At 51.2% G+C, this 25,379-nt stretch overlaps 1 protein-coding gene across 1 annotated transcript in view; it reads left to right on the top strand.

The window, feature by feature from the left end:
* Nucleotides 1-934: 934 nt before the first annotated feature.
* TTLL10 (tubulin tyrosine ligase like 10) overlaps nt 935-25,379 on the top strand; it is a gene marked incomplete at both ends in the record, with an annotated part of 34,710 nt that continues 10,265 nt past the window's right edge. Inside the window, 7 exons of the mRNA XM_082493516.1 lie at nt 935-1,127; nt 16,787-16,891; nt 20,056-20,281; nt 21,245-21,363; nt 22,622-22,742; nt 23,415-23,500; nt 23,721-23,892. Of these exons, the coding sequence (XP_082349642.1) occupies nt 935-1,127; nt 16,787-16,891; nt 20,056-20,281; nt 21,245-21,363; nt 22,622-22,742; nt 23,415-23,500; nt 23,721-23,892 (1,022 nt within the window). The remainder of the gene's footprint in view (nt 1,128-16,786; nt 16,892-20,055; nt 20,282-21,244; nt 21,364-22,621; nt 22,743-23,414; nt 23,501-23,720; nt 23,893-25,379) is intronic.

Consider the following 25,379-nt stretch of genomic DNA (forward strand, 5'->3'; position numbering starts at 1 on the left):
CCAGCTTGCCTTTACCAGGAGCATCAGCGAAGTCCGATGTCTGGGCCTTCTCACGGCAGTTTGGGCTTATGTCGAAGGCTTATTCGAGTGCACTGGTTCTATGTCTGTCTTGTTTACAGCCAAAGGCGTACCGCAACGCCTGCAGAAGCAGAAAGCGAGATGAGAGAAGTCAAGAGGGTCTACGCGTGCAGGTCCGTGACGTGTAAGTAGGTCAAGATGTGTTTTCTGAAGTTGCTTCCCCAGGTGACGAGGCTCCTGCGCTCACTGGCCGTCTGTCTGGGAGTAGCTCTGGGACCTCTTGTGTCAGCCTTTCCCGAAATTTGATGGGTGCAGACGTCACCCGGCAGCTTTAAAAAAGACACCATAAAACTAAACCAGCCAAGCGCAGACCGTCGTTGCTCCCAGCGATGGTGAGTGCAGCGTAAGCACGGCTCGCAGCTCCCGGCCCCGCGGCACAGGAAGCTGATCCTTTCTGTTCCTAAAATCTTCATCGTAAAGCGTTACCCCTGTACTCGACACAGAAAGCACTGAGGCTTTTTTGCTGATGCTTAAGATGAAGAGAATTTCTCTGGGCAAACTCGGGCCGTTTACTCACCTGAGGTTGCTGCCAGTTTAAGTAGCTGCTCCTGTTCAGAAACTATTTGTGGTACGTTGCAACTTCGAATAAGCTCAGCTTTACTTGTTCACCGACAGAAAAACACTTTTAAAGGTCTGTTATAAAATAAAAGGGTTTGCAAAGCCCTCAGTTCAGCAGATCTTCCCTTTGAGATGTAGTTAGTGGAATTCTACAATGAGAAGCGCTCTGATTCCCCCCGCGTGGCTGCCGGCCCTTATCCCCACCGTACTGGGAAGCGGCAATAGCCGTGGCCAGTTGTGCCATTTCTTAATACAGCCCCCCTCGTTGTGCAACAGAAGAGCGGTGAGAGGGAGCAGCATGACGGAATGTATTCCTGACCTCAGCTGGAGAGCATCCCGTGCCCTGAGGCACGAGAATGAGGATAGCATAGTTCCCTACGCCGAGTCTCTCACTACATTGTCAGGAATTTCCCAGTTGGGAAATCGCCTTGCCCAAAACTGCTCAGATGGTGAAGATGGTATCCGTGTCCCGGTTAAAGTGACTCATGCTGGTAAGTCTCACTTTGCAGGGTACAAACGGTATTCCTTTTCGTAGAACAATTATTTTACGGAAACGTGCTACTTGTTTTGGTATATGGCAGCGTCTCATCAAGATATTAGTCCACTACATTTTATACTTTTGCCTGTGCTATCCCTGAACTTCAGCTCTTGGATTCCTTCTTTTCCTTTCCTTTCCTCTATATGCCTCTCTTTGTCCAACGCTCACACTTTGGATTTCACAGAAGCTACAGTCCCTTATTGGAGGCTGCCCTGTTTCTATTTCGGTCTTCGTGAGATGCTCAACATCACGTTCAAGGGGGGTTTTTTTTTTGGAGTTATGGTGTTTCCCGAAAAGAAACAAATCCGACCTTTCAGCAACACTGCCCTTTACTAATTATCTTTAACAGAAGTGAAAACAAGAACTAATTGCATGCCTTTTACTAAAAATGTGGTTCCGGGTAAATTGGTAATAAAAAAAATTCCATGAGATGTCCTACACGGCCGACTTGAGAGGGTAGGTATGCATAAAACATTCTCAGAAAAGGCCAAGAGATGAAGATAGGACTCTATCCCTAACGCTGTGTTCAGTGACTTACAGCTCATTCCGTTACCAGTAGCTTACTGTAATTATTCTGATGAATATTCTGCCGTCACTGTTTTTATCACGGGAATTCACATGTGTGGATAAACACACACTTAAAGATTGCTTTCTTCCTAGAAGTAGGAACAACAGTTTCACTGGCTGCTATTGGATAGATACATATTTATATCTTACGTGCTATTTCATGTGCTGTTTCACTGCCTGAGAGCCCATGTTATTAATTTGAGGCATTTTGGTTGTATATTTAATAAAAGCGTTGACTCTCAGCCCAGCTCCGAGTTGAAATTTCTTTTGAAGCGATGCGGATTTAAACCGTGCGTTTAAACCAAGTCACCAGTTTTCCCCCATGCCCGAATAATTCCTGTCCGAGAGCAGTAAGAGCTGCTCAGCACAGCTCCGGATGGCGCTACAGCCCTGCGGAGTCTCCACCCGGCACCCGCCGGTACGGCCGCTGCCCTCCGGAGCTCCGCTGCTCACGCCTTTGCCTGGGATGGACTGTGTTGGGTTGACACAACTGATGACACAATCGACGACCAACTATTCGAAGGGGCTGCACCTCCGTGAAGCTGAACCGGGGCTCCAGACAACGCTGATGAAAACGGTGCCCCGCTCGCAAAACTTCTAGCCAGTCGCGGGAGACTGAAGCCAACGTGTCATTATCCTTAACATTTCATATCCTTAATTTCTACACGAAGGAGCTGCCATCGTGCGTGTTGGGGTGGGGCGGGGGGGAGGGGGGGGGGAGGAAGGAATTTCTAAATATGCTCTCACCTAAAAAAAAAACCAAAACAACCCACCCTTTATACAGAAAAAATGGTCCTCACAGGAGCCAGGGTCTCTCACAGAATAAAGGCATTAAATTCTCCCTTCTTAACGTATCTGTATTTAATGTCACTTGTGCTCCTGCTCTGGAGCCTGGATCAAGCCAAGCACTTCGCAACCGAAGAGAGCTTTGCAGTCGAATTGCTACGTATTACCTACACGCTAAAATTGGGAAAGCTCAGGCACACACAGAAAATAACTTGTCCAGACAGTTGCAGGAGAAAATAACCAGGAGACTTTGTTGCAGACTCCAAATATTCAGACTTCTTTGGCTTTAGCTAACTACCATTAAAGTTTAACATACCGGCGTACATACGGGCTTAAAAAAAAAAAAAAGAGTTGAGCACCTCCTTTCCCCTCCTACAATTAACAATTTTAAAAACAAGCAAAAATAAGCCTGGGATTTCTAACAGGGAGCTGAGCCAAGACAAAGCCAAGCCATTTACTTTGCCGGGTATTTTGTACAAATCGAAAGCTTCAGGGGGAAAAAAACAGCTTGAAGCCTTCTAAAGACTTTATTAGTCATCGTGAAGCAATAAACTCCAGCGCGTTAAAAACACTTCATATCGTCTTGAAGTATGATGAGAGAGCAATCAATAGAAGGGATTGTGCCCAGCGTGGGGCAGCTCTTCTTTACATCTTCGGAATATCAGCCCTCACTGTAGCGCAGAAGGCGTTTTAGGCACGTAGGCGGTAGGGAAGAAAAATAGAACACTCAGCCCCCTTAGAGACCTTCCGCCTGGGAGGAGCTCTGCCCATACTCCTCTGTCGGAGTATTTTAGGCAGGGGGAGGCGGAGCCAGCTGCGGGGGCAGGGGCTTCAACAGGCACCTCCTGGCACGACCGTTACCATCCTCTGAACCCATCCGAGAACAAAGTTCAAGACGTTGAACGTACGCAAACTACGAGTGCAGAATTTGATCGTTTCACTCGACAAAAGCGGACGGAAGCATTAAAGCGGCCGCTTAATGAAGAATATACACTTGTAGCAAAATATCTGCCTTTTCCGAGGCAGCCGCGTATTTCCCCCCCTCCCCCCCCCAGATATGAACTCGCTTTAAAGGTACAGGGGATCCAAACGCCCCAGTTCAGGACAGAGTAGCAGCGCCTGTGCGGCCGCAGGGGGGGGGGAGGAGGGGGGGAGCAGGAGCAGGTCCCCCCCTGCCCCCCCCCGTCCCCTCCGGAGACTGTCACCCCTCACTTTAGCCGCAGGTCTAAGCGGGGGGTGGGGGTTGGAAGAACCACGAGGAGCTGATATTTGATGAAGATTCCATTTCGATTTTGGCGTCCAAACGCAAATCACTGAACAGTCCGCGTCGACGCCTTCCCTCAGCCCCTCTCTCCGGAGGCGAAGCAAACGCCCCCCCCCCCGGGAGAAACCACCTCATTTGGGTTGCTAATTTTATTTGCATACCAAACAAACACCGCTTTGAACAAACCCCTTTGGATTTCTGCGGGCGAGCTTAACTCGTTATTCACCTTCTGCTGTTTGACGACTGCGTGTGAGCCCCTCCTTGCCGTAAGCGCACGCGGAGCCAGAGAAAACGCCTCGCCTACCGCTGAGTGAAGGGAGACCTCAAAACACACTAGGATGAGTTCGTAATATTAACAAGCCTTTCAGCTTGTTTACTTGTCTGTGGTCCTTACCTCCCTTAGAACTGCTCCGAAAACCAGGGCCATTTTTGAACTGTTTGGGAACTAAGGATTTGCCTATATTAAAGGATGGCCCATATTGCCTATATGTAAAAAAAAGAGAGCAGAAGATTAGGAAAAGTCTGAGCTAACTGTGGTTGTACGGCGAACACAGTGAATTAGACACAGCCCACATTTAACACCTTTTTTTTTCTTTTTTTTTCTTTTTTTTTCTTTTTTTTTCTTTTTTTTTCTTTTTTTTTTTCTTTTTTTTTTCTTTTTTTTTTTTTCTTTTTTTTTTTCTTTTTTTTTTAAATTGGATTTCTCCCATGGCTGCAACTCGGCAGTTTTAGGCATGACTACGGCAGGACAGCGAGTCCTCCCCTTCCCTGCTGCATCCCCTCTTCCTGCCCTTTCTTTGGATAGGGGAAGGGAGTGAGGCAGGGTGCCTTTTGTTTTGGTTTGGTTTGTTTTTTTTTCAATATTACACTAACTTGGCAGCTAAAGAAACGGTAAGAGATTCACACACCCCCCTCTCCTTCCCATCCTCGTCTTCCCTCAGCCACTGCACTTCGCTGCCTCCTTATTCACACCACTGCTGGTGCGCGCGAGCCCACGCTCTAGAGCACAGCAGGAAAATAAAGCGGAGTGGGAAAAACGCCCGCTGCTCCCCAACAGACACCCTTCCCCTGGGCAGGAGAAGGAACCGTCACGCTGTGCGGGAGGCAGAGGCCGGGCACGGCCAGGGAGCCAGCCAGAGACCGGCGCTGCGCCCGGGGCACCGATGCCCCCAGCAAACCCCCCCCCCCAGGACCAGCTCTCACGCCATGGTCGCACAGCGAACCTCTGCCTCTGCGCCAAGGTGCTACAGCAGCAGAGCGCAGAGTCGTAGGATGGGTTGGGTTGGGTTGGGTTGGGTTGGGTTGGGTTGGGTTGGGTTGGAAGGGACCTTAAAGACCACCCAGTGCCACCCCCAGCCCTGGGCAGGGACACCTCCCCCCAGCCCAGGTTGCTCCCAGCCCCGTCCAACCCGGCCTTGAACACCTCCAGGGATGGGGCAGCCACAGCTTCTCGGGGCACCCTGCGCCAGGGGCTCACCGCCCCCACAGGGAAACATTTCTTCCTAATATCTCATCTAAATCTCCCCTCTTGTGGTTTGAAGCCATTTCCCCTCGTCCTATCACTCCATGCCCTTGGAAAAAGTCCCTCCCCAGCTCTCCTGGAGCCCCTTTAGGCACTGGAAGGGGCTCTAAGGTCTCCCCGGAGCCTTCTCTTCTCCAGGCTGACCCCCCCCACCTCTCCCAGCCTGTCCTCCCAGCAGAGGGGCTCCAGCCCTCCCAGCATCTCCGGGGCCTCCTCTGGTCCCACTGATGGATGCCGGCGTAGCTGCCGGTCAGGTTCTGAGCCCAGTGACTCCCATTATGAAGTCCCTTCAGCTGTGCTCCGCGGGGCTCCTGCCGCCCCTCCGCTCCTGCCCAGCGGCTCCCACGCTCCCCGAGCCTCTAACTCTGCCCGTGCCCCGGACTCCTCCCGCTCGCTGTGGTTTCTGCCCCAGCGGTGGTGTCTGTAACGTCGAGGTTTGACACGTGATGGCCGTTACAGAAATTAAAGCCTCTTTGCTGAAGCTCCCGAAGCTCCAGCCCCCGGGACTCTGGTTTTTGAACACTCTGGGACCTTCTTATGGTTTCAGTCAGAATTAAATCCGGGATGAAAGTTCCCCAACAGCACAGGCTCAGCGTACACATCCCGTATGTGGTATGTTTAGGGGGTTTCAGAGAGGTGTGGGTGCCCCTGCTGTCTCCCTGTTTTTTCCTGAGAATATCCCGATGTTTTTCCCATTTATACCTCCAGTGGCTTTCCCAGATATACTGTTATTAAATTCAGCTACTTCTATTCACAGGTACCACAGCCTGAGTCCGGAACAATTTCCTTTTTTTGCCGAGGAATGCTCTAGGTTCAACTCGAGAGGTCACCTGTGATCCTGACTATACGTACACGAATGTTTTTACCCATTTCTGTCTATGCTGCGCCTCGCCCGTCCCTGCAGGGACTCTGCCTAAGCAGCAGCCGGACCCCACTGCCGCGGCACTGACAGGCGGAGTTAATCCTTCTTTCGGTACTGTCAGAGCTGATCCCGGTGAGGCCATTCGAGGCCAACGCCGTAACCGTCAGCCGCGCGGTGACACCTCACTCAGCCCTTCGGGGCGTTTTCACAAACTTGATACAAACCAAAGACAAGTTCGTCTGTCATCGAGCTCCGCGGTTATTCGTAGCAGACTGACTGTGCCTTTCCAGTAAGGGAGAAGTATTTGGCGCTGATGGCAGCAGAAACAAACCCTGTCTGTAAAAAGCCCCCAGAACAGCGAATGGGCTTTAGACCCGGGATTTACAGCCCAGAAATGCAGAGCTATTTCTTCAGTGAGGCATCCACATCTATCCCAGGTTGAGGTTGCCAAAATGACAATGACCTTTTATTGGTATTTAGTGACCGGGGTGAAGTTTAGGACAAGAGGGAACGGGCACAAACGTGACCATGGGCAGTTCCATCTCAACCTGAGGAGGGACTTCTCTCCTGTGGGGGCGGCAGAGCACTGGCACAGCTGCCCAGAGAGGGGGGGAGTCTCCCACTCCGGAGCCATTCCAAACCCGCCTGGACGTGTCCTGTGCCACCGCTGGAGGTGCCCCTGCTCTGGCGGGGGGTGGCGCTGGGGGAGCTCCAGAGGGCCCTTCCCACCCCCACCGCTCTGGGATGCTGTGATTCCGTGAGGGTCTCTTCAGCCAAACCTACAGCGGCCATGTATGTCACCAGGAGCTCAACTGGGAGATGCTCATTGAGTATCTCAAAAGAGACACCAAGTTCTGGAGCGCCACATGGGGATCTGAAGGTACAGGCGGGCAGCGTTAACCGTTGGCGGTGCCAAATAAATGGTTAAGTTCGCCGGGTCGCTCTCCATAGCGACAAAGTAAAATAAAAGTAGCCCGCAGCACGGCTCCCTGCGACGGTCTCTGCGGTTTATGCAAAACACGATTGACAACACGCATGAAAATTTGGCCCCGTCTCACACTGTGAAGCAACGGCGGCTCTGAGCTGCGGCACATTTCGCCAGTAACTCGCGGCAGCAGATGGGGCCCCGTCGGGGTTTGAAGGGAGAGCGGGAACCGGAGCGACACGTCTCCCATGGCGATCCCACCGCCATAAAACCACGGGAAGGATTGCCACAGCTTGTGCTTAGACTTACGGAACTTCACCAAAATTTCATTTCTGAGGGCATGGGGGCATCCCTCCCACCGTCCCGAGGACGCAGAGCGCCGGGCTACGGGTGGAGCATCCCGGCTTCGCGGCTGGCTGGCATCGCTGCAGCGTCCCGGAGGCAGCCGAGAGGCAGGTCCAGACCTGAGCCGCTGCGGATTCGGAAAGGAACCAAAGGCATTTTTGGAAGAGGGACGCACGCCTGGTTAGCCTGCCCGGTACGGCCATGGGAAATTGCTTCAGTCTCAAAGGGCTGCCAGGCAATGGTTCGCGCTTAGAAAGCCTTCTGAGAGTCTCCCAACGCGTTATAGGAAATAAAACGCCTGAAGAAAATACCACAGTCAATAAAAGAACACCCCAAAAAATAGCAAAGGGCTCCTCGTGGTCCACCCAGGAACAAAGAACCTGGCGAGTCTCCTGGCAAGCCTGGGGACCGGGGGTGGTCACAGAGCATCTCTCTTACGAGGAAAGGCTGAGGGAGTTGGGGCTTTTCAGTCTGGAGAAGAGAAGACTGAGGGGGGATCTCATCAACGCTTATAAATCCTCAAAGGGCGGGTGCCGGGGGATGGGAACAGTCTCTTTCCAGTGGTGCCCAGTGACAGGACAAGAGGGAACCTGACCATAGGAAGCTCCACCTAACCATGAGGAGGGACTTCTTGTCTTTGAGGGTGGCAGAGCACTGGCAGAGCTGCCCAGAGAGGGGGGGAGTCTCCCCCTCTGGAGCCATTCCAAACCCGCCTGGACGTGTCCTGTGCCACTGCTGGAGGTGCCCCTGCTCTGGCGGGTGGTGGCACTGGGGGAGCTCTGGAGGGCCCTTCCCACCCCCACCGCTCTGGGATGCTGTGATGTAGGTGTAAACTGGGTTTAGCTGGTCATCCCATTATTTTCCCATTGTGCCACAAGAAACGCTTGTTGGAAGGGGACGGTGTTGGCCAAAACACTCAGATCTCATGTCTTCTCCTAACTCCACAGCGTTGGTTCAGAATCTGGGTTTAATCATTAATTTCCGTGTGTCCGTGGCCCGCGTGCCTGCTGTGCAGCGAGGAGCGGGCTGGAGCGATAAACTCCGCTGGGAAAGCCGATGGGTGTTCCGCTGCTTCCCATTACTTTCCCTCGGGTACGGCAATAAAACCTACAGGCGCCGTGGCTGCCGCTTGACCCTGGGCGGGAACCACAACTCACCACCAAGTACGCCTTGTTTAATAAACGTATCAAAGCCATTTATAATTATCCGTTATTGTTAAAAGTCCACAACGTGTAAACACTGTTTGGTTTTTGGTTTGTTGTTTTTTTTTTTTTTCCAGGTGAGAAAAGGAAAGTCTGGAAGAGCATACGGGTTTCCCCGTCTCTCGCGGTGGGTTTCTTGCAGGGCCAAGAGCGGGTGATGCTTTCTGGCCCCTACAGCCCCGCTGCACCCGCTGGAAAAATACCTGTACGTGATGCTGCATCGCCCTTTACAGCCGCCTCCCCAAGGTGGGCTTCTCCCTCCCTCCCCGTAGAAGCCCCCTCTGTAAAAACCACTACTACTGTAAACCAGCAATGCCAAGATAGGGAAAAATCCCACGCTGGAATTGACCTCGGCTCGGCTCCGGAGGTACTTTGGGAATGACTCCGTTTGTGTCCGCGGGGAGGGGGGGGAGGCGGGCAGGCAGCCTCCAAACACGGTGAAAACATTGTTCTCACCGAGAGACGTGCCGTCCTGACCCTCCAGCTCGCTATGGAAAAGGGCACTCGGAGCACACGCACCGCCAGCGCGTGAGTCACGCTGAAAAAATCTCTGAAAGAAAGAGATTGTGCCGATAGAGCCGCTCTCCCACCGACAGCAGGCGCGGAAACCTCACGGCTGAGGCCGGTACCCAGCTGCGGCGTGCTGATGCCAGCCCCCAGCACCGGTTTCGGCTGGAAGCGTGGGGACGAGCAGGACCAGGACTTGCTAAGGCATCCCGCATAAGCCACCGAAACCCTAATTTCTATCCTCAAACTGCGCCTGTTTAAGCATCAGAAAGCAAAATATTCCCGCAGTAAAGCTAAGCTTGAGTTCTTCGGCAAGAAGATATTACCGCGTGTGCCCGTGGCTCGCTCCCTTCCCCGGCACGCTCTGTGAAATCCGCCTGTGAGGCGGTTACAAAAGCTGAGAAACCCCCTGACCCTCTGAGACCCGCTGTCTCCGACGCCGGCACCTCGTCCCTGTGTGCCGGGAGCTCGCTACTCCGCCGTTTTCCAGGCTCAGTTTCTTGCTTCCAGCTTCTGCCTGAGTAACAATGCAGAACGTTTATTTTTTTTAAAAAAAAAAAAAAAAAAAAAAGGGGGAATTTTCTGCGGTTTAATATTTGAATTTTTACTAGTTTTTGTTTTACGTAGCGCTCCTTGCTTTTGTAGCTTGGATTTCTCGGGAACCTTGAAACAGATTTATAACCTCATTACGGCACCTTCTATAGCGGAAACGTATTTATATAAAACTTGCTATATCTCACAGTCCAGGGACGAGCTTGTTACACCGGTATTTGGTACGGATCCCACGAGACTCTCAGGAACACGGCCCTTTCACATCAAAACATTCCAACTTTGTACACTTAAACGACAGAGAAGATGCGGCAGCGAGCCGTCCCGCGCTCTGATTCCCAAAACAGATGACTCGAACGTCGCCTGTAGAGCGAATCAAGTCACAGAAACTCTGACAGAAGAACCACCTTGAGCTAAACACGCGCCGTCTCCGGCTGTACCTGCCTCGGTAATACGCATTCTTTCCTACCGCGCGTTATTTTTTTTGAGCTTGTTTTGCCGCGATAAGAAGGATTACACACTCGCTTTGTCATTTCTCACTCCGATGACTTTTGAACCTTCTACAAAACTCGGATTTTAGAGGCCTCCCTGCACTGCTGCAGGCTTCGTGCAAACAGGGTGGAAGAGGGAGAGGCGGCGAACGCTCCTTCCCCCTCCGTCCCTCCTCCCCGCCGAAGGAGAACCTCCAGCGCTCGCTGAACGAGGTGCTTAGCGCTGGAGACTCCAACGGGAAAGGGTGGGAAAACAGGTGTCCAAAGCGCATTTAAACCAGACCTCAAAACACAGGGCGAACGCATAGTTCTGTCTTCTCTGGGAATTCTCTGAGGAACGTCTCGTTTCCCTGTAGGAAGAGGCATAGCGAGGTCTCGGGTGACCGAAACGCCTCCTTTAGCCCTGCCAGCCTCTCCCCGTCTCCAACAATTAGGCAATATTTCCTAGAGGGTGTAACGTTTGCTGAAAGTATTTGCAGCGCCGGTGGGTTGCAACACCGGCCGTCCTCCCACTCCGCGCTCTTCTCCCCATGACCCGCGAGATTGGGTTGGGCGGGTTGGCCGGGAGAGGTAATCCAGGAAGGCTGAAGGTAAGGCAAGGACAGGATCCCGACCGGCGCTGCGCGAGCGCTGGAGCTAAGCAGAGGCATTGTGCACCAAGAGGAAAATAGGGAGAATGTTCTTGAAGGTCACCGTGACCGCCGGGGAGCAGCGCCAGAGTATTCACCCTGCCTTGGCACGTCCACCTTGGAGGCCGCGGGGCCAACCCAGAGAGAGATTGAATCACAGCCAAACTCCACCTTCCACCGACTTTTCTCACCCCTTTTGGCTGGGGGGTGGGGGCTGGGGGCACACAGGAGAACACAGGTTTACTGCTGGATTTTCATTCTTCCTCCCTCGCAGTTTTGATTGCGAGGAGCTGTGTTCCCCGGAGGGGGATCTCTCTCCTCACCGAGCAGATTGCAGCATCTCAGGTGCTGCTGGTGGATCATAGAATGGTTCGGGTTGGAAGGGACCTTCAACACCATCTCATTCCACCCCCCTGCCCTGGGCAGGGCCACCTCCCCCCAGCCCAGGTTGCTCCAAGCCCCGTCCAACCTGGTCTTGAACACCTCCAGGGATGGGGCGGCCACAGCTTCTCGGGGCAATCTGCGCCGGGGGCTCACCGCCCTCCGAGTGGAATGAGGGATGCGGCTGGAGTTCTCCGGGCAGCCCAGTCACTGAACTGTTGTGGCTGCAGGTGGAAGCGTGAAAGCCGGGCAGTAAATGCGGACCTTTCCAAGGTCTTTATCTTCTGCTGTTAACCCTGGAGATGACCTACTCTTTGTGCATATCCAGCTGAGGTCAGAAAAAACCCCACGTTATTTTTTGATGCTGCATCTGAAAGGCAGAAAAATATATAGAGAGAAATTTAAGTCTGCAGGAACAGTCCTTTCTGTCTTTAGATTTTTGGCTGAGGCTCCGTAAGTGTGCAAATCCTTTATTATAGCTAGTTTGGTAGCACGCGGCGGCTGCCTGAAAAAAATCAAGGCCCCATTCTTTTAGCTACTTTTTACTGCGCTCAGATAATTAATGGTCTAATAACAACGAAAACGTGAGAGAGGAGAGGCTCCTCTAGAAACAGTGATTTGTCATAATCATAAAATGGCTCATTTAGCTGTAAAACTGGCAATGGACGCGCTCCATTTGGTTAGAGCTGCGCTCTGGAGAAGCACCCAAAACCATAGAGCTGTTTTTTTCCATAGTTATCCCAGCATTCCCAGACTCCAGGAAAGACGTGTAGGACCTTACGAGGTTTGGGATGAAGAGGGGAACGCAGGATTCTCTCTTCTTTCCTTTGCTTTCTTTTCCCTTCCTTTACACCCAATTAATCCCTGGGTCATTCTAGCCTCAGCTCACCCGTGGCTGCTGCTTAGTGACACAGTAAAGCTATTCACGGGATTCAATAACCAATTATAGGGAGTCTTTTAAGAGAAACGTCGGTATTTGGCAGTTATCTCACACTATCATTATTCCCCTTTTTAAAATATGTTTGACTTTCTGCCTTTTATATAAATCGGTGTCATTTTGCATCAGTGCGAGCTGCGTTTTGACAGTGTCACCACCGCCTTTTTTAATGGCTTCGCAGGTGTGCTTTTGATCACACCTGGCATGCAATTTTTCACAGAAATCCCCGTATCGTTCCTCCTCGGTGTGCTTCTGCTCAGCTCTTGGGTGGTTTCGGAGCCCACAGACCAGATTCTGTTCGGACGGAGCCGAACCAGGGGAGGCACTCACCTGTCCCACCAGAAACGGACGGCACTGGGGATGTGGTGTCCACGGCGCACACGTTATGGGAAAGGTGTTCTCCTCCTCTGTACAGATCCACTTCTGTTTCATGCATATATCTGCTGGTGCGGACCTCGCCTTCGCACGGAGCGGTTTTGGTGGGCTCTCGAGCGCTGCCACAGCAGCTGCCTTTGGCCGCTGAGCTGCTCTTCAGAACTTTGCAGAAGGATTTGCCTCTGTTCAGTAAAGAAGCAGAAGGGCTTACGAGGATTTAGGATGCTAATTTTGCCCTGCTAGCAGTTTTCACGATTTGATTTAGTCTGGCAAATCTAAGAGCCAACTCCAGTACTCAGCATTGACAAAGCCCAACAGCCCACTGAGCTACGCACGCTCTGCCTCAGGAGGGAAAACTACATTATAGGGGAAGGACACGGAGCTGGTGGAGCAGGTCCAGAGGAGGGAAATGAAGATGATCCAAGGGCCGGAGCCTCCCTGCTGGGAGGACAGGCTGGGAGAGGTGGGGGGGTTCAGCCTGGAGAAGAGAAGGCTCTGGGGAGACCTTATTGTGGCCTTCCAGTCTCCAAAGGGGTTCCAGGAGAGCTGAGGAGGGACTTTTTCCAAGGGCATGGAGCGATAGGACGAGGGGGAATGGCTTCAAACTGGAAGAGGGGAGATTTAGATGAGATATGAGGAAGAAATTCTTGGCTGTGCGGGCGGTGAGCCCCTGGCGCAGGGTGCCCCGAGAAGCTGTGGCTGCCCCATCCCTGGAGGTGTTCAAGGCCGGGTTGGACGGGGCTGGGAGCAACCTGGGCTGGGGGGAGGTGTCCCTGCCCAGGGCAGGGGGGTGGGATTGGATGGTCTTCAAGGTCCCTTCCAACCTAAACCATTCTATGATTTTCATGTCTTTTAATCTGTTGGCCTGTTGGTGCACTGGAGAGGATGTGGTCAGACTCTACAGTTTGCTATTTGGAGCAAGTGGGAAGCGTGTCTCCAGCAGAGAAGCCTGACCTCGAGAAGACTTGAGAAAAGCCACAGGAGAGTGAGCAAAAAACGTGCCAACCAGCAGGCAGGCAGAGAACCAAACTGGTTTTCCTATTTTTCCGTTACACAGCTCTACTCGGATAGCCACACGCCGATTTGCTCAGCCCTCCCGCACCGCTGCCGTGGGAGAGCTCTATCGGCAAGCGCGCGCGTTTGTGGAGATCCCATTGCGTTTTTAACGCGAGAACCCCCGGCGTGATGGCCCACAGTAGCCGGGCAGCTGTTGCTAAGGGATCAGCCTGTGTTTATAGCGCCGGAGCCTTGCCGAGCCTCCCAGGTGGGCACAACGCAACCGCGCGAGAGAGGTTTATATATATATATATATATATAACTAGAGAAGCAGGCTGGGTTTCTGAGCCTCCGCTGGCTGCTGCGGATCCGCCGTGCTTCAGTCGATGAAATAAGGCAGCCGGTACTCTTCCAGAGCGCCAACCCGCTCCATCACAGCATGGGTTGTTTCTTTAGAAGCTGTTTTTATGGCCTGAGTAGAAGCCAAGTGCGAGTTCCGCGAACTGGAGGCAGGGCAGGGAGCAGTTAAAGCTCTGCCAAAGTATTTAGAAACCGCCCAGCGAAGGTTAGAATTTCCGTTCCTTTTCGTTAGCTTCAGATACGGTTTTAGCGCCCCAAAGAAGGGGCCAAAAGGCCAGAAGTTGCGGTTGTGCAGAACGCCTCTCTAATCTCCGCGAAGACACGGCACAGAGTGATTTATCAGTAAGATGCTGAGGCCATTTTGTGTCATCTAATGACAGCAGCGCCCGTGAGTAAGCTAAACAGCTATTTGCATCGATACGATGGTATCTGGAGTGAATGTTCCACCCGTACCCCAAACGTGGCTTGGCAAATCCTCAAAGCCTCCTCTCGGAGATACCTCATCGGGCCACCAAAAGCGGGCAACCTGCTGTCATCAGGTACGCTTTGGTAAAAACACTGAAGCGTTTCGCCGAGTAGTGACAGACCACCTACCTCTCCGGACAAACAAGATGATGTCTAAAATGTTGTTCTTTGATATCAAAGGCTTTACATAAATTCTGGATACAGCAGCGCCGTATCTTTATTATCACCGGCGATCGCTGTTTGTATCAGTACCCGTTACTAAGAAGGTGCTACAGAGACCTCGGTAAACAGACAGACACGAGGAGGAGGCTTTTCACTTACTGCAGACTTTTTTCTTTCTGTTGTTTTAAAATCCTCTTACGCTGCCAGGAGAGTGTGTAAAACAACTTCCATACCACTCGGTATCCGGAGGCAAAGGCACCCGCACGCCGCGAGGCCACCGGCTGCGTTAATTCCTCACAAGCAGTTATTTGCTCCGCTCGAGCCCTTCAGCCTCACAGGGAAGTGACGTGAAAGTGCTCAGAGAAGCCCCTGAGAAGCATTTATCCAAAAATGAAGCTACAGGAAGAGGCCGGGATGAGAAACAGGCCAACAGTCGAAGGGCAGCAGAATGGAAGAGCTGCTTTTGGCCTGAGAGGAGGATTTCTGCTTTGGATGTTCGACACCACGGCGGGGTGGACGAGGAAGGTAGACCTGAGCATCTCCCCAGCACGATGAGGGCTTCTTCTCGTCTGTTCTTCACTCACCCGCCTGAGCCTCACTCCTTTCCCGACCTGTGCGTTTTGAGCGCAGGAGAAAGCACTGCGGGATTCCTCCCTGCCACGGGACCGGCGAACGCAAACCGTCCCCAGCAGAAAACACCACGAACGATTCCTGTTGCCCTCTCCACAGGTCCCCGCTGCCTCCAGAGCTGCGCCCAGAGCAGCCTTCGCTCCGTGCGCTGCGCCGGAGCCGCGACCCCAACCTCAGCCTAAGAAATCCCCACTGCAAACACTCTCTCAGCCCCTTCCCCGTCGGATGCCGCCCAGTCTGGGGGTGAGGGTGGTGTCAGAGCTTCTCATCCCCCGTCGCTCCTCATCTTCATCCTACGGTCTGGCACAAGCCCTCTGCCACACTCTTCTGGGTGGCAGCTGCTGTGCGTTACGCCATCCCCCGCTCCTCACCTCCCGCCCGAGTCTGAATGAACCCTTTTTCCCCTCTAACTCCCCCCGTGGCTCTGCCAGACCGAGGTTTAGAGGAAGGCGGGTGCCCGGAGGTTCCACAACACCCGCCCTTCTCCAAACCTCAGCTATTTCTTTTGAGACAGCTTAAGATGTCCTGTCATGGCAAACCGCAGGGGTCTCTGGCCTCCAGCTGAAAATAAAACTCCATTCGCACAAATAGAGGCGAACCGTCAGCCTTTGACTGCACCACAAAAGGAGAATTCCAGTCCCACCCAGGAGCGATTCCGCAATTATTACTCAGAGTTGCAGACAGGGGAACTGCCACTGTAATGCGTTGTGACACGGCCACAGACGAACCAGTGACACCGACACGCTCCTCTACCTCCCTTGCCTACCCACGCCAACAAAGCACTTTGGGGGAGGACAGTCTTTAACGGGAAATACGCTTTAAATACATCTAACCGGAGAGTCAGTAGCTCAATATTATAATTTGTCACTTTTGCTTATAAGTAAAAGTAGCAAATATGTATTTCCCTCTCCCATCCCAGCTGATCTTTCAGCTGCCCTATGCTTTCTAAGGTGAGCATCCTTCCTCCAAAACAGTTGCAGAACAGGTCCTTTTTTACAACTGACTATTCCAAGCATGAAACTCGCTCAAAATATTCTGCCTAACCTACGTCCAACAGCTATCCGGGGTTATGGTTTCTGCCTCCAGAAAGAGTATCTCATTTGTTGTTTGCATAGCCATTGCAATGACAAAAAATGGGTCGCAGCTTCCCGAGGAGAAGCCTGTCCTCTCTCCCAAGGCTGAACAACTGGAGCCCGAAGATGCCATGGACAAGGACTACCAAGATATATCTGAAAACAACTCTTGGACGCCGCTCCACCAAGAGCAGCAGACTTAGGAGAAGCACCCAGTTACTTACAGCAAATTCACAAAGCAAGCCAAGACCTACATTGAGTGCCATCAACGGGAAGGAAGTAGAAAGAGCCCAAAGATTAGATACAAAAGCCCTCAGATCCCCAGCACGGACACCAACGAGCTTCTCACTAGAGACCACCCCGGCGAAACTGTAGATGGACAGCGGAGCCTGTGCATTCCCAGCTAAACAACTAAGTCAAAATAAAGATTCTGAAGAAATGAAAAAACCGCAGAAGCTGGTGGAAACACTGGCATCTACAACCAACAGAGCAAATGATGACAAAGAGAAAAATGCACCTTACAGACTTTCCCAGGTGAGCCATGACTCTGGCAGAGTGGCTGACGATGGTCTTTGCTTTTGCAGGTCGGGCTGAGGTGGCCTTTGTGCCGACCAAGAGGAAAAAGAGCCCCAAATCTGCGATGCGAGGAAGTAACCAACAACAGGCTGGATCCTTATCAGCAGACGGAGGTGAATCTTCTGTCCTTGGTTTTAGCTATGAAGTGTGCTGAGGTGTGAGCAGGTTCCGAGCCGATGCCAGTTATCAAGGGAGTTAGATCTTCTTATACTGGCCCAAGAGCTGGCCACGAACTTACGGCACAAATTACAGACATATCGCACGTCATTTACACCATTTTCATTTAAACCCTGTGGAAATACAAGCCCGTCCCTTTGCTTCTCAGATAATTCAAGGCAGAAATTATTGATGTTGGCTGACAAATATCGAGTGAAATTAAATATTTCATACTAACCTTTTTAAGTGTTTTGTTGAAGATGTGAAGAAAAACACAAGCTCTCCATTAGCAAGCAGCTCCTCTGAAAAGAAACCATTATTTTTTTATGGAAGAGATAATTTGGCTGAAACGCCACAAATCTTTCAACGACAAAACCAACGGTATTATTTTTCTGACGTATTCGTCGTTGAACTCAGCTCTGTGCATTGGCAGTAAAAAAAAAATTATTAATTTGTTTCAAATGAAAACCTTTTTAATAGAGAGGTAACCTTTTGGGCGATGCTTGTCTTTAGAGAGATGATTAGGTCATTTTGCCTTCTTAAATGAAAATTTCAGCTTGATTTAAACTCTGGATTCTAGAGAAATCGGTCAACTACTATTCCGTTAAACCTTCTTTCACAGGGAAAAGGGAAGAAAAGCGGTTCTGCGTTCTAAGCTCTGTTGTTTTGGGGTCGTTTTTTTTTTTCCCCTTTTGGTAGCAAATGACACAAAGCAGACCGCACCTCCCCGCCAGCGGGTTTTACCCCCGTGCGCCCTGAGAGCAGAGCTGAGATTAGACAGGAGCTTCTTACGCAGACGCCGCCAACGCGCAATTCCCAAAGAAACCAATGAGCCCAATTCAAAATTGCCTCCAGCCGTGTCAGCCGCTGGCTGCGCCCGGCGCGAAGGCGATCTCTGCGTGGGCTCTCCGGAAGGGAATCGCGCTGTTTAATCTCGCGCCGCTAGTCTGTGCGAGGAGTCAGAAGACTTTCTCCCCCCTCCCCACCACAAGCGCCTTTTGGGCAGAGAACGGCTCTTTCGGAGGACAACGACGCAGAAGTGAGTTCAGATGCGCAAAGTCGGCCTCTGAAATACCCACTCCTCTCTGCGGCGGCGGTCTGCAAGCCGAGCCGCTCTGCCTCTTCTTTCCTGAGAGCTCAAGTCCCAACAAGCCTCTAATCCCACCTCTGGCAAACGAGTGAAAAGGTCCTCGCCGGAAATTTATGCAATCGGGCACCGGGAATAACCCCCTGCATCCCTGCTTCTCCTCACCTCTTCAACAATTAGCCACCTACAGACGCAAACCACACAAACAAATGAAGACCGCGGGGACTCACGCTTAAAGAATACACGTGGAAGGACGCAGTGAAATGAAGGTTCGTCTTTAATACCGGGAGATTCCATAATTAGACAGAAAAGAAGATAAAAGGCTCCCACCCCCTGGGTCTCTGCATAAAGATTAGCGAGGGAGAGACAAGTATGTGTTCAGGCTAATGGGAGGACACCTTACCAGCACTTCAATCACTGCAGGATATTTCCCGTGCCCGTGTCTCGGGATAAATGGGACGGTTTAACGTGAGTTAATTTCTTAGCGATCCGGGCAAGGAGGGAGGTGATAAAAGAGCCAAAAGCTCTGGCAGGAGGTATGAATGAGCAATTAAATGTTAAAAATAGATAAATAAATATTTACATTCCCGTATCAAAGAGTAGCAAGAACAGCACTCTAACACCCCGTGCTACAAGATCAGCCTCCCTCGTGGGCGACACCAGTCGCCGGAGGGGCGGCACCGCTTTGCGGCACAGCCTTTTCATAAAACGCGCGGGCTCTGGGAAACCGTGGAGCTGTACTGCCTTCCTCCGTGTGCCTTTCAATTCGCCTGAGGCTTACGCGTAACGCATTCACCCCATCTTTGAGCCGCTTTCCGACAGTTTGTTCAAAAAAATTCGGCTGAGCCGCGAATGAGTCTGTTCTGGAGGAAGACCGAAGAGGTTACGTTTTCGCCCGGTCTGGCGCCGTGATAGCAAAAGGAGACGGTGCCCGAAGAGCCAGGCACCGCTCTCCGCCGGAGCGTCCTCCCCGCTGCAGCCGTCCCACCGCGCGGCAAGCAGCGGGCGCACTCGGGGCGCCGCGGAACCGGTGACAGGCAGCTAGAAATTCCCTGGGGGAAAAAAAAAAAAAAAAAAAGCTCATTTCAGTCGGTTACGAGACACTGCCGAGGCAGCGTTCCCCACCACGGACGTTCTGCCCCGGCTTGTTCAAACTGGTTGTTTAGTATGAGGGGTTTTGTTTGGTTGGTTTGGTTTTAATTTAAGGAGGAAATTCAAGGCAGGAGTCCAGGGATTGGCGCTGATAGCGCTGCGGTTTGTAACAACGCTAAAGCTTGTGCTCCTAGAACCCTCTGGTGCCAAGTACTACACAAAGCAGAAGTTTAAAGCAAGTCCCGCCTCCAAGTGTTTGCAATCTGCTCCCTTTATCCCAAAGCAAAGCGCGCCAGCTGCGGGAGCCTGCTGGGAAATCCAATAACCGTGGGCACACAGTCCACTGTGGACTGCACCTGCGTTCACAGGCGGAGTGCGACGAAGGCATAAAAGAAGTGCTTGTGAAAGGAGAGATAACAACGCCCAACACTTCTGCTCTACTTAAGTCGGAAGAGTTTTGTCACTGAGATGGAAGTTTTTACTCATGTCATCACCATAACAAATAACGATAAAAGAACAGCCCGAAGAGTAGGTAACTCCGCTCTCGTCACCTGCTTGCTTCCTGCTCCCTCCTCCCCTCCTCCCGCCTCATTCCAGTGGGAACAGAACTAGGACAGAGTGGACTTTTTCTTCTATCCGCAGGCATCGCTGTTCCCAAAAGTTTTGTGCACAGCCAAGTTGAAGAGAAACCAGAGGCATAGTTTCTCAGCCCCTGGAAGCCTTAAGCCTTTGTCTGTTTTTCCGTAGGTTTGGAGCCAGTGATTTGGGTATCGCTATCCCAAATGCTAGTTATATAAGTAGCCATGAGCGCTTAATCCAGCAGTACCTGCCACCAGGTTACATCAGCAATGATTTCTGAATTGTTTTAGGACAACGCCCCCAGCGATGGCTATAAAACCAACTGAAGCAATCCCTTACCTCACCCTGTTTTCTTCTGTCTAGATGTGGATTTTACAGAGAAGATCCCAGCTCATCCCAAGTTTCTCAATTCTCATTTTGCAGGTACTTCTACCAACTCTGAAGCGGAGCTTGACAACGCCACGTCTAATGAGAAGAGAAGGCAGGGTAAGGCACGCCCTCAAGAAAAACAGCCAGAAGAAGAGATACCAAAAGCACCAACGGGACCAGGACCATATTTTTATATCAGTGGATCTAACGGAGCAGCGCTGTAAGTTGGTCCTTTTGCCTGACTCGTATGAAGAGGAGTATGACCGCATATGAAGTCACGCACTGTTACCCATTATCCATTGGCCTCCAATAATTTTCCTTTGATTTGATATTATTTTTCCTTCCCTTTTTGGAGCGGTACACTTGGGGAACCATTTAAAGATAACTCAAATAGCAAGTACCCGCTGGAAGGCCACCTGTGGTGAAGTGGCTACCTACTATCTCATTGCAAAGAACCAAAATACTTCTATTTGTTTCATGAAAGTTTCTCTGTTGGGGCTGTTGAGAAATCACTTCGCCACACCATGCCGCCAATCTGCTAGCATCATCACTAGCGCTAGGAACCACTGTTGCTGATCAACACTCTGTTGTGCCAAATGTAAAACAAGCGAAAAATAAGAGCAGCTTTCTGCCCAGGAAAAAACTGTCAGATCAGAAGTTCCATTCATTCCTTTCCGAGTTCCTTCCAGCGTATCAGCATTCTTCTCTAGATGTTGTCACCAGCAAGCACCACAGAATCTCTGCTGCAAACAGCATTTTCCTTGCTCTGTTTCCATAGTTTTGTCTACAAACAGCTGCTTCTATCGCTACTTGTCGTCTCCCCCTAAACTCCCCAGCAGAGAGGCTCCTTATTAAGACTAAACCCTGAACATTTCTATTCCACGGGTACCGGTCGCATCCTAATTGGAAAAACCCTGCCGAAATGGTACAAGTTCTCCATAGAGCTGCTGAACCTCAACATTCTGAGCGTCCTCAGTTACTCCCCCCCCCCCCCCCCCTCAAGTCCAGACCAGCAGGTCCACTAACGCCATTCCAATCGACACTTCCCACCTTGTCCCCCACCCAGGGCCGTTAGGTCAGGCTCCCAGAGAAAATTATTAGGAGTCCAAGGGATATGAGCTAAGTATTTGTTAATAGATTTGTTAATTTGTTAATACTTTGCTATTTTGCTTTCCATATGCAGTGTGAGCATCTATTGCCAGAGCAGAGGCTGGCAGCGTATCTATGACAACAGAAGAGAGGATTATGCACTGAAATGGTGTGAAATCAAGTGCCGAGAGACCTATTACCATTTCAAAGAAGGTAGAGGTGCCTGTGGGCTTCCAGTGGGAGAGGGTGGTGGGAAAAACTTGCGAATGCTGGACTTGTGACTCCCAGGGCGGAGGAGGTCGCCCGGGGGTAGGAGAAACAGGTCACCTCAGCTTCTCGGTAGACCTCAGAGGGGACATCAGCGCCGGATTGCCATGGTGATTAAAGAAAGGGGTTTAGACAAGAAAACAGCTTTGGGAGAAAAGATACCATTGAAACGAACTAAGTATAGCGAAGGGAGCAGTACGGAGGTCTAAACACAAACCATCACAACGGCTTTTGAAACGCCGTCCTCCCTCCTTGAGCACCGGCTGCCATGGGACGGACACAGTAGAGCAGCACAGGACCAGCACGCAGCTCTGGCTCCTCTGGAGCGCTCCGAGGGCGCCTCGCGTTTAGAGACGCTCCCAAGGGCGGAGGTAGGGAGAGGGGGCGAGGAAGGAGGGGTGCAGTTGAAGACAGAAGCAATGCAAGCCCCAGATGGGTCACCCCACACATCCCAGGGCCGGCTATCTCCCTCTGGGGAGAACAGAGGCACCAAAAGCCAAACTACTCCACCGCGTTAGCCAGCAACTGTTCAAACTGCGCCCTGCCCTTCCTCTCATCGGTGTCTCCTCACTTCCCAGGGCCCCACCAGCTTTCCCAACCAGAAGAGCACAGCACCACGGACTCCCAGAGCAACGCCTCTGGTTGGCGCCCTCAGAGCCGTGCAACTGCCTGCGCACAGCCCCTGGGCATCTCTTTTACTTCTGGGAGGTGGTCAAGACCTGTGCGCGTCCTGGCAATCCCCACGGCGCGGGGCTGAGGGCTCTCCTGTGGCAGAGGGAGCGCGCTATCGCTTCCCCACCAGTCCCTACCGGTACAGCAGCCGCCTCGCCCCTCCTGCCAGCTCCGGTGGCGATTCGCCAGACCGCACCATTACGGCAGTTGGCCTAATTTACGGCGGTGCAGATGTGTTTCAATGCAATTCTGCAGCTGGAATGGTGTGGGGGTGGCACCTCTGGGGCAGGCGAGGGATGCACTGTTTCACGAAGCCCCATCAGGTCGGTCTGTTCCGCCATAAGGGTGGACAGAAACACACTTACCCCAAGTGATGTCACTGCTCTGTGCGTCGTCACTGCTGCCTTAAAGCAAATTGGTGAAAGTCAGCAGTGACAAAGTCAGCTTCGTCCTGCAGATTCTGCTGCAGGGGGCAATGAGGACAAGCTGCTTTTTTTTTTTTTTTTTCCTTTTTTTCCCCTTTTTCATACAGGTGAACAGCTTCTCTATCAGATCCCCAACAACGGAGTCCTCACCAGTAAGATAGGGCTTTTATGCTGCCTGAGAGAGCAAGAGCGAGCGATGAAAAAGACCAGCAGGAGCTCCAGTTCCCGGTAAGAACTCTCACCTCTTTGAACCTTGAACAGAAACACACCAACAGAAAGTGAGAGCCCATAAACAAAGGACCACTTTCTTCTGGATGCATAACAGTACAGGATACAAGGTATTGGGGTTTTATTTCTTTTTTATCTTCTAGAAAAATCACTTTTTTTCCAGAAGTACATACATCAAAGACAGAATTTCTTCTTTTTCTATGCCTGGAGTTGTAGGGGTGCCAGGTCCCCCAAAGCCAACAGCCATACTAATTTCCCCTGGTTTTGGGTACATCGTCCTACTGGAAAGGCCACAACTTCTTGTGCCAAAGACACTGTAAATGTAAGAGAAGCTTATTGCCATTTCTGCTCCTATACTTTTGACCTACCAAAAAACCAAATGGCAATGCTGTACCATGGCTACCTGCGGCCACCTCAACTACTTTTCGAAAAAACTGAGCATTTGAAGAATGCCTTATGGCAAACATATATTCTTGAAAGCTTATGGAATTAAATAGGTCAGCGAAAACATACAACAAGCACACGACTGCCTACGAGCAGGAAAAAAAAAAAGCCATTTCCTAAGTTTCTATTTGCAACATCCTTTCTGAAAGTAACAGAATCCTTTCTGAAAGTAACAGAGGAATGGACATGTTGGATATGGTTCTCAACTCGTATTCGATTCTCCCATAGGTTTCTAAAGATGGAAGAATTCTTCCCACAATCTTTTCGCCTGGACTTAAAAGATGAGAGAAATGCCTTTTTTGAACTTTGCAAAGGTAAATGGTTTTAATCACGGTGGCAAACAACTTAAATAACTATGTGATACTCTCTAAAATGTTCACAGAAGAACATACAGTAGAAATAATTGATATCTATATGCGTGTGCCTTTACAGACATACACACGCGTTCGGGTGAGCGGTTTTCAGAGCCCGCTAGTGGGCACACGGGTGTTTCACACCACGCACGTGACTACAACAGACTCATTCTCTCTGCAGAAGAACAGATTTGGATCTGCAAACCAAGTTGCTCCAACCAAGGTCGAGGAATTTTCCTGCTGAAAAACCCGGCTTCTGCCACCACCCTTCAAGCCACGCTCCGCGGCACTGAGGAACGCCGGCTCGAGAAGAGGGCTCCACACAAGGCTCCCCGGGGCAGAATAGTGCAAAGGTAGAGACCGAAGCCTGGGAATTCACGTGTGAGTGGTGCACTTGATTGAGCACGCTGGCCTCGGCGAGTTGGATCGTTCCATCGGTATGTGATGTGGTTACACCACATCTCATCAACCCGTGAGATTTCATTTTGTGGGAGAGAGGCTATTTCTCTGGTTAGACTGTCTTGCACCCGTGCTTCAGTCATTTCAAGGCGGGTCTTTGTCATCAGAAAGATTTTCGTTTACCTTTGTCTGGAAATTTAAGAATGACTTCAAAAGGTTCTGTACGGGAATGCTATACGTAAAGCCTTGTGCAAAGCAATTGCAATTAGCTATTATCCCAGCTCCTTGTACGCAGCTGGCATTTCCCAAACTGTACAGCTGCAATATCTGTTCCATGCAATCTAATAAAGCCTCCCAAATATCTTCTTCACTCTGCCTCGACGCTGCAGACACCTCAAGCCACAGGCCAGCGGCTAGCGGTCACTACAATTTTGGAGTAGGGCGGCCTTATTTTTTATTCCTTTCATGAATAAAAGAACCATGAAGGTTCTTTGTAGAGTATAGAGCAGCCGCTGCAAAACATTTTTGCAGAGTAGCAGAAGAGCGGAAAAAGGAAGGGAAAACTAAGGCCGCAGAAGCCACGAGAACCCTTCCAGCTACTGGACGTTACCTGCTTACTTTCGCACAACTCACCTGACCTGCCTTTGCCTCAGAGCCCCTCCCTCAATCGAGGAAAGCACTATAATTAAATCACTTCAGTGCTTTGAGATGAGCGAATAAAACTTTCAGAGGAATGCAAAAAAGATGTTTTCATGATTTATCCTCAGAGCTGCAGCTCCCCGGTGCCTTTGACACTGCCTGCGGGGCGCACGGGGCACACCAAACGTCAAGGTGCCCGTACTTGCATGGCACTGCCATGACACGGCAGCAACGAAATGGGACACAACTCAGGACAGCGCTGCAGTATTGGCATAGCAAAAGCACGTTTTGCCATGTAGCGCTCACTGCACGGCCTGGCAAAGTGATGGCGCCGATTCCTCACGCTGAGCCTGCGCCCACCCCCCTGACGTTCTGCTATGGCGGCTTGGCGTCGTTGTCTTGCGAGAGAGCACAGCGCCCAGAGAGCTTCCCGAGAGCCGCCCTAGCAAAGCAAGCGACGCTCTCCGCTTACATTCATCCAAAGAGTTCTTTTCATCACGCAGGAATGGTTGGCCTCATTGAAAAGGGTAAGAGAGATCTGCAAAATGGGGAACTGGAGGGATGATCTTACAAGCTTTCTGCAACAGGATGGACTGCGTTTATGCAGCACCCAGTATTATGGAGCAAAACAAGGACTGCCTGACAAAATTAGACCAAGGGCTTTCATTAGACCAATATACGGTCTGTGACATGGACAAGCAGCAGTGGCAGGGGAAGAAGTGGCTGGACCCCACCTTAGATCTCATCTTGGTTTCTATTAGTGAGGAATGGCTTATGCTCTGCAGAATGAGGCTCCATATTC

Source organism: Vanellus vanellus (assembly GCF_965231255.1).
Source record: "Vanellus vanellus genome assembly, chromosome: 20".
NCBI lineage: Eukaryota > Metazoa > Chordata > Aves > Charadriiformes > Charadriidae > Vanellus > Vanellus vanellus.